Source organism: Canis aureus, chromosome 4 (assembly GCF_053574225.1).
Source record: "Canis aureus isolate CA01 chromosome 4, VMU_Caureus_v.1.0, whole genome shotgun sequence".
Taxonomy (NCBI): domain Eukaryota; kingdom Metazoa; phylum Chordata; class Mammalia; order Carnivora; family Canidae; genus Canis; species Canis aureus.
In genome coordinates this window covers 59,412,618-59,425,049 of record NC_135614.1, presented here as the reverse complement: position 1 = coordinate 59,425,049, position 12,432 = coordinate 59,412,618, and the positions used below count along the sequence as shown (strand labels likewise).

Sequence of the window (12,432 nt, the reverse complement as noted above, 5' to 3'; positions counted from 1 at the left end):
AAATAAATAAATAAATAAATAAATAAATAAATAAATAAATAAATAAAATCTATTTGTAGGGCAGCCCTGGTGGTGCAGTGGTTTAGTGCCGCCTGCAGCTCGGGGTGTGATCCTGGGGACCGGGGATTGAGTCCCACGTCAGGCTTCCTGCATGGAGCCTGCTTCTCCCCCTCTGCCTGTGTCTCTGCCTCTCTCTCTCTCTCTCTCTCTCTCTGAATAAATAAATAAACCTTTAAAAATTAAATAAATAAAATCTATTTGTAGCATGACATGTAAGCATAGTTGTACCAATGTTACTTTTCAGTGACCAAGAAAAGCATTTTTTTTTAAGAAAAGCATTTTTATGAAATATATCAATTCCAAATAAAGTTTTAAAAAAGAATAAATTCGGGACACCTGGGTGGCTCAGCAGTTGAGCGTCTGCCTTCAGCTCAGGGCGTGATCCCGATCTGGGATCCAGTCCTACATGGGGCTCCTTGCCGGGAGCCTACTTCTCCCTCTGCCTGTGTCTCTGCCTCTCTCTCTCTCTCTCTCTCTCTCTCTGTCTCTCATGAATAAATAAATAAAATCTTTTTAAAAAAAAGAATAAATTCAACTATAGTCTTCTTAGAATATGTTCATTGTATTTTTAGAAGTAAGAACCAAGGGGCACCTGTGTGGCTCAGTTGATTGAATGACCTCTCTTGGTTTGGGCTCATGATCTCAGGGTCTTGAGATGGAGCCCCTAGTCAGGCTGGACATGGAGTCTACTTCAGATTTTCTTCCTCTTCCTCTGCCCCTGCTCTGCCACCTGCTTGCGTATGTGCTCTCTCTCAAATAAATAATCTTTTAAAAAAAGTGAGGACCAGACACTTTTATACCATTAATAAAATGTTAAGAAAGAACACTGAATGATCCAGATTTTGAGTGTCTGGTAAAAAACTGGAAGATCTAGAAACTTATCTGTAACTGGCAAGACAGGCCAGGTAATGCTATAGCAACAAACCATCACAAAACCTTAACGGCTTAAAACAACAGATTTTCTTCTTGTTTATGTCATATGACCATTGCAGGTTGGGCAGTTTGGAGGAGCAGCTCAAGGACCCAGGTTAAGGGAAATTCCCCAAATAGAATGATATTGAATATGGGGGCTGGTGTGGGGAGGGAAGAGCTCAGCAAATAATCACTAGCTCCAAAGACTTCTCTTCCTGGAGGAGAGATGTGTCACATTTGCTCACCTTGTTTTGGCCAAAGCAGGGCATGTGGTCATACCTGTCTATAGGAGGGCAGGACAGTATAATCCTGCCAGGTACTTGGAAGGACTGGAAACAGCTATGTCAGAAAAAAATACAATAAGTCATAAAAATGAAAAGTACAGCATAGGCAATATAGTCAATAATATTGTAATAATGTTGTACGGTGCTGAGTGAAATGAGTCAATCGAAGGACAAACATTATATGTTCTCATTCATTTGGGGAATATAAATAATAGTGAAAGGGAATAGAAGGGAAGGGAGAAGAAATGGGTAGGAAATATCAGAAAGGGAGACAGAACATAAAGACTCCTAACTCTGGGAAACAAACTAGGGGTGGTGAAAGGGGAGGAGGGTGGGGGGTGGGGGTGAATGGGTGACGGGCACTGAGGGGGGGCACTTGACGGGATGAGCACTGGGTGTTATTCTGTATGTTGGCAAATTGAACACCAATAAAAAATACATTTATTATTAAAAAAATAATGTTGTATGGTGATAGATGGTGACTACATTTATCATGGGAACACTAATGTATAGAATTGTTGAGTCATTATGTGGTACACCTGAAATCAGTGTAACATTGCCTGTCAACTATACCTCAATTAAAAAAAAAATATATATATATATACAAACGACCACCAAGGACTCTTCAGATAAGGCATGAGCCCTTTGGCCACTGCAGTACTTCTCTAGGCATCAGGGATTTAAAGCTATGTGTAATGAGACACTCTAGACAAACCTGTGTTCAATTCCTAGCTGTGTTGGGCAACAAACCTCTCTGAACCTGAGTTTCTTTCCCTGTAAGATAAAGATAATAATTAGACCTATCTCATAACATTATTGTGAGAAATAAGATAATGTTCATAAAATATTTAGTTCAGTGTCTGACATACAGTAAATACTTAGAAGCCACGCTTATGGTTATGCCAGGTTTTTTTTTTTTTTAAAAAGATTTTATTTATTTGTTTATTTATTTATTTATTTAAAATGCAAGAGAGAGAGAGAGAGAGAGAGAGAGAGCAGGGGGAGTGGTAGAGGGAGAGAATCTCAAGCAGACTTTACACTGCATGTGGAGCCTGATGTGGGGCTTGATTTCACACCCTGAGATCATGACCTGAGCTGAAATCAAGAGTCAGATGCTTAACTGACTAAGCCACCCAGGTGCCCCCCAAGTTACTTTTTAAATTACATAATACAAGGAAAGTTTCTTAATGTAAAAATTTTTAAACAATCCAGATAAAGTGAGTTTCCTTCAAATCCTCATTATCACTGTTTTCCACAGAGGAAGTAACTATCAGATTGCTGTACATTCTTTCAGACCTTGTTCTGTGGTTTCACAAACACTAATAAATACATATGCATATATCGTTTTTGGTATTTTTTTAAAGCATGCATGACATACTGTACATAATTTGTAAGATGCTCTTTTTAATAAACTACATGGTCTGGGGATTTATATCTATGTATATTGTAATATATGTTTTTAAAATTTTAAAATCCTGCAGATTTCTAGAATTTGCCATGGTTATCAGAATTCTCAAATCACCTGGAAAGCTGTTTCTGTAGCATTACCTCATGGCATACTTGAGGCCCTGAAATAATTCCAGCCTTTCAGGGATTTCTGAGGAGGCCAAACCCCTTTTCTTACTTGGGGCTATATTCTTCTTCCCTGGGCAGTATTGAGAAGTAGGTAAATGAAGATGAATTTGAAGTCAGAGGGACCTAGTTTCCAACCTCAGCTGTGTGACCTTGGGCTAGTTGCTTACCCTCTCTGAGCCTGTTTCTGAGAAATGAGAAATATATATTTTTTGTGGGCATAAATGACATCATCTTTGTAGAGAATATTCACAAGGTTGCCTGGCTCATGATCAGCATTCCATAGAGTTTCAGGAAGTCCTATGTTTGCAGACAGTCAATGCCAAAAAAGGAGAAATCCAATTAGGCATGCGTTTCTTTTTTTTAAGATTTTATTTCTTTATTCATGAGACAGAGAGAGGAGACAGAGACATAGGCAGAGGGAGAAGTAGGCTCCCCGATGCAGGGTCGATCCCAGAACCTGGGATCATGCCCTGAGCGAAAAGCAGACCCTAACCGCTGAACTATGTAGGCGTCGTTAGGCATGTGTTTCTAAGCCAGTAAAGTGTCTCTTTAGATTTTTGTATGCTAAGGAGCAAAAGTAAAAGATGTTTGTAGTCTGGTAGGCAGGCTGATTAAAACTTTGATGTTCATTTTCAAAATTCCTCATATACCTATAAAAGGATAAGGTGTTTTTTTTAAATTTATTTCTATTAAAGATTTTATTTTCAAGTAATCTGCATACCCAAGGTGGGCTCCAACTCACAATCCTGAGATCAAGAGTCTCATGCTCTAGCTCTACGACTGAGCTAGCCAGGTGCCCATATTTTATGTTAATACCAGTGTAGTTAACATATTAGCTTTTGGTCTACAATATAATGATTCACCAAGTCTAGAAATTACTCAGTGCTCATCAAGATAAGTGTACTCTTAATCCCTATCCTGTTTTAAAGATCAAAGTTTCCATATTTGTAGTTCCTATATTTAACATCTGCACTTAACATTGAATTTCTTTTGAAAAATAATACATGCACATGTTAAAAAAAAATTATCAGTACCAAAGTGTACTTTGGATGAATGAAAACTAAGCTGTTCTCTTACAGGGCCCAAGTTCACCTCCCTGTTAGCAATCATTAACAGTTTCTTGTGATCCTTCCAGATGTAACCTATGCATGTACAGCAACACCATCCAGGAATGTGTAGAGATAACTAGAACAATCCAGCATACCTTAATAGAAATAACTGCCCCATGGATTACTGTCCCCCTTTTTTTACTCTTTCCATTATTCTTCACTTTGCAGATTGCTCTGTAACTGTGCACATAGACCTGCCTCATTTTCTCTATGGTTGCAAGACAGTCCACCATAAGAGTAGTTCCATATAGCTCCATTTTTGGGTTGTTTTCTATCTCTAGTACAAGCAGTGCTGTAATGAATATTATACTAGATCTTTGTTCACAGGTGAGAGTTTAATAAATGCAAAGGCACATATTTTTAAGCATCCTCCATAAATGATTAGCTGTTTGGGGAACACTGCATTGACATGCTTAGGATCATTCCTTACCTAGTAATCCCCCCACATGCCCCTCCCTCTCCCCCATACCCCCACTAAAGTGTGTTTTCTGGGGTTTTGGTCACATTTCTCCCTACCTTGATTCTCATAGCTTTGGGGAGAATTGGCAGAAAGAAGGGTCAAGTAGTGTACAGGAGAGGTATCCAGATTTTGCTTGCCAGTAGGGAGAAAGACCAGCAGGAGGCTGGGGACTCTCCCCTACACGACTCAGGAAGACAGATCAGGGTCTCTCTGAGAGGTTTGGCACTATTGACTTTTTTGGCCAGAAAATCCTTTGTCATGGCAGGGGTGTGGGTGTCTTTCCAGTGCATCTGTGCATCCCTCGCTTCTGCCCACTAGATGCCTGTAGTCCCTCTACCCAGTTGTGATTAAAGCCACAAGTCTCCTGGGGGAAAATCTCCCCTGACTCCCCTGCTTTAGAACCAGTGTTCCACACAATTCATTTGTAGTAAATTACTCACTGAACATTTACTAAGTATCCAGCACCTGAGTGCTGAGGGTTTTTATGATTTTTAAAAAATAATTTATTCACGAGAGATAAAGGCAGAGACCTAGGCAGAAGGAGAAGGACGTTCCCTGTGGAGAGCTGGATGAGGAATTCAATCCCAGGACCAAGCCAAGGGCAGTCACTCAACCACTGAGCCACCCAGACATCCCCAGTTTTTATGATCTGAGTGAGGAAGCTACCACAGAATGTCAACTTGCTCTCTCCTGTGGAAGATAGCAATGGCCACGTGAGGGTTCTTGTCTACCTTCTCCCTCTGGTAATCCAATTCCCCTTCTTTTCTTCCAACCTCCCATTATACAACACAGTACATGGACACAGTCTCATTGTAAAACTTTTGAATAATACATTATCCTCATCACTCTCAACCTGGGGGATTCTCTAGGGGAAATAACTATTGTTTTAAATTTAAAATTCTTCCAATGCATTTACATATTGATTTTAACATACTGAAATCAGGTGTTTTGACATAAATGGGAATTCACTGTATATTTTGTTGAACTTGACTTTTTTTCAGTTAATCCAAATAACAAAAGGAGACCCATCCATATCTGTATAATTCTTCTTTTTTAAAACTACTGCATGATATTCTATATTATATGCATATCACTGTGATGTAGTTTTAGAATATAGGTTCATCAACTGGTTAACCAGTTTGTCAATTGATGAGCAATTACATTTTGGTTCATCAACTGGTTAACCAGTTTGTCAATTAATGAGCAATTACGTTTTCAGTTTTTTAAAAATGATTTTATTTGTTTATTCATGAGAGACAGAGAGAGAGAGGCAGAGACACAAGCAGAGGGAGAAGCAGGCTCCATGCAGGGAGCCGGATGTGGGACTTGATCCCAGGATCCCCACCTGAGCCAAAGGCAGAGGCTCAATCACTGGGCCACCCAGGTGCCTCTACATTTTCAGTACTTTCTTTCTTTCTTTCTTTCTTTTTTTTTTTTTTTTTTTTACATTTTCAGTTCTTAAGAGTTGTAACAAAGCTGACAATGCTGCAGTTCAACACCCTGATATACACTTCTTATGGAAAAAAAAAAGTGTGGCTATAAAGCAAGAAGTACTATTATTGTTTTGGATGATATACACAATTTTAATAGCTGACTGCCAAATAGCCTTACAAAAATAGCCGTATCACTTAAAATTCCCTCCAAATGTGATCCAAGAATAGCCTTGACTCTATCACAGGCCATCTGGGTTAAATTACTAATCAGCAAATTTAAAGTTTTGCAAATCTCTCATTAGCATTTCAATTTGGAGAGTCGTCTTGTAAAAGGAAATCTCTTTAAGAACCCTTTCAGGGGCTCTGCACTGCCCAACAGAATAAAACTCCGAATTCCTTAGCACAGCTGACCCGATCCTGGTGTGGGGCTGGGGCGGGGGGGGGGGGGGGTCCTTACTCTAGGAAACTTTAGCGGCGTTTCTCCTCCGGGTTGGGTTCCATCCGGTGCCTTCATTGTCCTAGACGCCTGTTCCCCCTCCAGAGGGGGAGGGGGAGGGGGTGGGGGGTGGGGGTGGGGGTGGGGGTGGGGGCTCCCGACCCAGCGAAGCGCCCCTGTCGGCCCAACAGGGTGACGAGAGCCGAGGCGGCGCTCAGTTGCTCTCCGGGCCCAGCCCTCGCTAGGAGCTTCCTAAGTGCGGAGTGAGCTGGGGCCACAGGGCAGCGGGACCTGCGGGGCCGGAGGGACGCGCTCGCTGGGTCTGGGGCGGCCGCGAGCCCTGTCTGGGGCCGGTCCCCGCGCGGGGAGCTAGAGGGGATGCGCCCGGGTCCCGGCAGGTGGCTGCGGGCGCCCCTTCTCCCCGAGCAGAGGCGCTCCGGGCGCTCCACTCCCAAACTGTCTGCAGAACTTCACGGGAGACCACGAGCCTGGAACGAGAGCCGGCCGGGGCGTCTGTGTCTCCTTACACACCGCTCATGGTGCCCAACAGAGGGCCCAACGAAGCCCCGAGAGACGTGGACAGGACCGGGCTGGCGCGCCGCCGAGCCCCAGCAGAGCTTCGGGAAGCCGCGGGCGGGCGGGCGTGCAGGGGTCTGGCAAGCCGCCCCTCGGAGACGCCAGGGCAGCCCCACAGCGCGGCCGATCGGAGGCCGGATGGCAGCGGCGGTGACGCGCAGGATGTTGCACTGAGCCCCGAGCGGGGCGCAGACCTCCCAGGCTGCGGCGCGTCGGCAGCTACGGCCGGGAAGACCTCGGCGAGCGGGGCCCGCGGCCGGCCTGGGCCCCCGGCACTTGCCACCAGCAGCCGGCGGCGCAGACCCGTGTTCTCGGGCTCCGCGGCGGCTCTCACGTGCGACCTCTCCAGCGACCTTAGGAAGGTCCCCTCGACTGTCCCACCGGAGTGCTGACTAATGCTGAGAGCCAGCCAGTGCCCTTAGGCCGCCACATGGAAATTAGAAAAAAAAAAAAAAAAGTTGCCCTAAGAGGAAGAAAAAAACCCCAAGCAACGGGAACTTTCGCACTTGGTTTCCCTAGAGCCAAACGGTGCAGAAAAGGCGGGAGAGGGGGACTCAGGGGCTAGACCCAACAAGCGAGGGAAAGAAAGGACAGAGGACTGGAGCCCGGGGCCCGAGCGCCTCGGAACCGTCCCCGGAGGGCACGGCGGCCCTGGGGCTCGGTCTCCTTGGCGCAGTCCCACCCCCGCGTCAATCAGACCCTTCCCGCTTTGCGATTGGCCGGGGGCTCCCTTGGCCTCCCCGGCGCCCACCTCCTAGTTGCTTGGGGTTTACTTCCCCAAAGTACACGGGCCCCACCTTGTGGAGCAACCGCTCCTGCACGGACAACGGATCTCCGCCCAGGGGAAACACATCTTGACGAATGGGAGCGGCCCCACGCATTCATTGGCTGCTCTGGACATCACTCAAAGGACTCCCCGCCCAACCTTTCGACGTCCCGTGAAGTGATTGGCCGCCCTCCGTGCCAATCCGTTACTAGGGAAACGAGATCCTCAGAGTCTCATAGGCAGGAGTCAAAGCCAATCAAGAGCCACGCCTTCACCCCGAGTCAGTGCCCAATCGCTGCTCGAAGAGCGCAGAGGACGCAGTTGGGATTGGTCAGCCGGCTGCTCGACCTGGCCGCAGCAAGTTAGGCTGAGGCACGGTTATATAGACCGGCGACGGAGCACGCGTGTGTGCGGACGCAGTTGCGTGAGGGGATTTCGCCTTCCGCCGTGCCGTGGAGCAGAGCTTGTTCCTCTCCCGCTCAGCCGCGCAGGTACGCCCGGGTGTGGGTGTGGGCGGGGCGGGGCAGGGCGGCCCCGGGGCCGAGACGAGCCGGGGCGCCTGAGAGAGAAGTCCGGGCGGCGGCGGCGGCGGCGCGGTGGTGGTGGTGGCGGTGGTGGCCTCCGCGCGAGGCGTGCGCACCGCCCCCCCCCCAACGGCCGCAGGCGGGCGCCCGGGCGCGCGGAGTTTCCCCGCCCCCTCCGCGCCGCGCTCTCACCGGTCGGCGCGCGTGGCCGTGTCCGCGTCCGCCGCATGCGCGTGCCACGCCCAACGGTCGCGCGGGCCGGGAGCGAGCGGCGGCCGCCGCCCGGGCCCCAGGGCCGTGTCGGGAGCCCGGGGCCCCGCGCGGCCTGCTCGCCGGCCTCTCCCGCTGCCGCGCGCCCGCAGAGTCCCCCCACCCCCCGCCCCCGCCCCGCTCCCGGCGAGGGGCTGCGGCCCGGGCCGGCCCGGGAGCGCGAGGAGGCTTGGGCTTGGGAAGCAGAAGTGCTGCTGCTCCCGGGTTTTACAGGGAGTGGAAAGGGGGAGCGGCGAAGGCGCGGAGGATGCGTGGAAGGAGTAACCGCTCTTTTTTCTGAGCCGGGCCCTGTGCTGAGCAACTTGGGTGGCTCTCCTGTACTCCACGGCGGTCCGGCGAGGTAGGTGCGGCGAGTTGCCTTTTTTGCAGTGGATCCGGACGTCCAGAGGCGGAGAGACGCGGTCCCCGGCGCGCCGACGGTAAGGGGCAGGCAGCGGGGGCCCCCGGGCCGCGTGACCGCCGGGCCCCCGGCCTGTTTGCGTCCTGGAGCCGGTGCCCTCGGAGGGAGCACTGGTCCCCGGGGAGGCCAGCGCGGCGGCATCTGTGCTGGGGCCGCTTGTGGGCTTGCAGGGAGGCGCGGCGACAAAGGACACGGAGGGCTTTGGGCTTGCGGTCCGCGTGTGAGCGCACGGCCAGCTGATGGATGCGCCGCCCGCGGAGCTTCCGGAGAAAGGCGGCGCGGAAGTGCCGGCGAGCGCGGCCCGGGCTCCTGCGCAGATTTGTTAACTCGCCCCGCGACGGTGGGAAATCCCCGGCGGCCGCGGGCGTCAGGCTCTGCGCTGACACCTTAGACCTTTTTCGTCTTTTCTTGACCGAGGCAGACTTTTGAGAAAGACCGTCCGTGAGATAGTTCAAAACTTGCTCGTTTTGTCGTTGGACAACATGCGGGGCCGAGCGGGGGGTTTGTTCAGATGGGTGGGTTGAAATGTGAAGTCGGGGTGGAAAGGACGGTGCCCGGCTACAATATGAATTAAGTCTCTGGAGCTTATGCTCGGTGAATTATGAGTGATTGAGGTGTGTGAGGAATCGTGCCCTTGGGGCTAAAGTCGGAATCTTCTGTGGGTGAAAGCCTCTCTACATTCATTTCGTTTGTTTACCGTTTACTGTTCGGCTCCCGCGTGTAGTATATGCGAGTATGGAACACACCTTCAGAGGGGAGCTTATATATTTGCGATTTCTAAAAGCCATTATGCTCCCTGTCTTAATAAAATAGTTACAGGTCCAGACCATTACTTGACATCACAAACGTCTCTACTTGAGGTAAAACTAACAAAAGTTTGGGCATTGGCTCTAATGAATTAATTTTGCTTGGAATGGCTTTCAACCTCTTATTTGTTTTTGGTTTTGTTTTTGTTTTTTTAAATATGTATTTATGATAGTCACAGAGAGAGAAAGAGGCAGAGACACAGGCAGAGGGAGAAGCAGGCTCCATGCACTCCCTCTTATTTGTTTTTTAAAGCCTTTAGGATTAGACTTTCAATAAGAATTTTTTGCAGACAGAGGGAACCTTAGCATTTACATCCTCCTCAGCAAACTAAAACACTACAAGGAAGCTTAATATTTGTAAGTGTTTCCATTTACCCGTACTTTCCATGTTTCTTAACAGAAAGTAGCAATAAAGGATCAAAATATTGTATGGTCCAAGTTCTTATTTTAGTTGGTATTGCTTTAGACTGTAACATTGTTTTACTTAAAACGTGCCTTCATGTAGCAATTCTAGTTACCTTTATTTAGATGGTCTTAACTATTGAGTTAGCATTTTAGGTTTCAAATTTTAAAACATAATAACATACATTTAAACTGTTAACTTGGAGTCCAGCTAATGGTGTTAGTGCTCAGGGTAAAATAGATTAGGATGACATTTGCTTGTGCCTTAATTGAGGAAGAATTTTGTTTCCCTTTCAGATATTTCTTAGCCTGTTCTTTGCCTCGCCTCCGGCCTCCATTGGGTAGGAATATGAAAACTGGTAATTTACAAATTGGTAGCCCAGTGTCTCTCCATGTATGGATTTATTAAGAACAAATGAAGCAGATTGTAATAATATGAGAGTAGCGTGCCTTCCTTCTTCCCAGCCAAGTCAGGTTACTTCTGTTATTGCTAAATCCTTTCTGTTTAGGCTTTTGTATTTCTGATAGAAAAGTAGGCAGTTCTTTGTTCTTTATTTAACTCACATTCAGTTTGCTGTTCTCAGCTGACAGTCTGCTAAGAGTGCATCAGAAGATTTGGTAATGTTTGTTGCTGACCTATTTTGCAGTAGTTCTTGTAATTTTCATTATTTGACTTGTTATAGTACTTTGAATAGAAAGTAAAGGGTAGAGGTTAGTTTAAGCTTTTTTACCTTTATGAATTGTATATGGTTCATAGGATGAATAGGGCAATGGCAGGTAAGAAATGAAATTTAATATAAAGCCTCAATTTGTAACTGAAAGCAGTGTTTTTTTTTTGCCCGTTTAATAAAGTTATCTCTCTGATTTTTTCACATTTTGTAACTCATTTTTTTTAAATGATATTTTAGAATTCGGTTATGCATTGTTCAGCAGATGGGTTTAAAAAATGCCCCCCACCCTTTCAGTTAACAACTAGTGAGAAAAACCTTTAGTTGCAACACTGTCCTTCCAGCATGGAGTTAAATTTAGACTCAGCAATTGTAATCTCACTTGTAGTTGGTGATCACACACTGGTGGTTAATTGGGTTTATTATATTTTTATTTTTTTATTTTTATTATTTATTTATTTTTTTAAAAAAATTTTATTTATGATAGTCACAGAGAGAGAGAGAGGCAGAGACACAGGCAGAGGGAGAAGCAGGCTCCATGCACCGGGGGCCCGACGTAGGACCCGATCTCAGGTCTCCAGGCGTGAGCCCTGGGCCAAAGGCAGGCGCCAAACCGTTGCGCCGCCCAGGGATCCCCTTATTATATTTTTAAATCTCAAAAATCAGCTTTGTACTTTTATTGAAGTATTCTTGGACACCCTGTTTGGCTTTGGCCAGAGAAGTTGAATTGCAAGCCAGGTAATACGGTGAAGAGCTAGGAATAATCTCCACACGAAGAGTGGGCTTTATGAAACAAAGTAATTCAAAAAATTTCACAGATTGTGGCCTTAGTAAATGTTTTTAGATGGCTTTGAATGCTAGATTTCTCCTTTTGTTCTCTGGTGGTCCGTCATGTGATATTGTTTAGCTGTTCACCTTGTTGTCTTTCCGTTACTTAATGATAATTTTTTAGAGATTTCTTTATTTTAGAGAGAGAGAGCATGAGCTCGTGAGCTGGTGGGGGCTGGAGAAGGAAAGGGATAGAGGGAGAGAGTGTCACAAGCAGACTCCACAGTGAGTGTGAAGCCCCACTGGGAGCTTGATGTTCCAATCCTGAGATCAAGACTTGACCCAAAACCCGAGAGTCCGATGCTTATTGACTGAGCTACCCAGGTGCCCCAGGTATTTAATAATCATTAAAGTAAATGTTAGAGCTGGTTCAGAAAAAGGGGCCTCCTAGATGGGACACACCTCTGCTTTGTAAGGATGTCATCCTTGGTGGCTGTTAACTTAATTGGCTATGTAACAGTATCATTGTGTGATTGTGTGTTTGTATAGCCCTTTTATGTACTTTTTTTTTTTAAATTTTTTTTTAATTTTTATTTATTTATGATAGTCACACAGAGAGAGAGAGAGAGAGGCAGAGACACAGGCAGAGGGAGAAGCAGGCTCCATGCACCGGGAGCCTGACATGGGATTCGATCCTGGGTCTCCAGGATCGCACCCTGGGCCAAAGGCAGGCACCAAACCGCTGCGCCACCCAGGGATCCCGCCCTTTTATGTTCTAAAAGTGCTTTTACATAGCTTAGTGTTCTTATCTTTTTACTTATAAAAAGAACAAGCTCTGAAACCCAAATAGTTGTATATTTTGTAGAGCTTGTATATCTAGTAGGGCACTGTAGACTGTTCTATCTTAGCTTTTTCCTTACTCAAAAACGTTTGAAAGTTTCAGAATTTAGAAGGTGTGTGACAAATACTTGACTTTCTAGGCT

General features: G+C 46.6%; 2 protein-coding genes across 4 annotated transcripts in view; one reads left to right on the top strand and one right to left on the bottom strand.

The window, feature by feature from the left end:
* Nucleotides 1-5,612: 5,612 nt before the first annotated feature.
* Nucleotides 5,613-8,295, bottom strand: LOC144312779 (uncharacterized). The gene is made up of 2 exons (XM_077895803.1): nt 7,643-8,295; nt 5,613-7,262 (listed from the first exon to the last, which is right to left on the bottom strand). Exons 1-2 carry the CDS (start codon nt 7,728-7,730, stop codon nt 6,793-6,795), a joined length of 558 nt encoding a protein of 185 aa, XP_077751929.1. The 5' UTR covers nt 7,731-8,295; the 3' UTR covers nt 5,613-6,792.
* The window catches only part of G3BP1 (G3BP stress granule assembly factor 1), a 38,482-nt gene continuing 33,994 nt past the window's right edge, over nt 7,945-12,432 (top strand). Inside the window, exon 1 of one of the 3 annotated variants that reach the window (XM_077895797.1) lies at nt 7,945-8,102. The gene's annotated coding sequence lies outside the window, so the exon portion shown is untranslated. Of the gene's footprint in view, nt 8,103-8,589; nt 8,746-8,802; nt 8,825-12,432 lie in introns of those variants that run through there. The other 2 variants (XM_077895798.1, XM_077895799.1) reach the window with 2 other exon arrangements.

Excerpts from the sequence above, each read along its gene's own strand:
- LOC144312779 (XM_077895803.1), bottom strand. The coding sequence starts at position 7,730 with ATGAATGCGTGGGGCCGCTCCCATTCGTCAAGATGTGTTTCCCCTGGG. Across the intron at positions 7,263-7,642 it reads AGGAGCGGTTGCTCCACAAG|GGCACTGGCTGGCTCTCAGC; the intron begins GTGGGGCCCGTG and ends TGGCGGCCTAAG.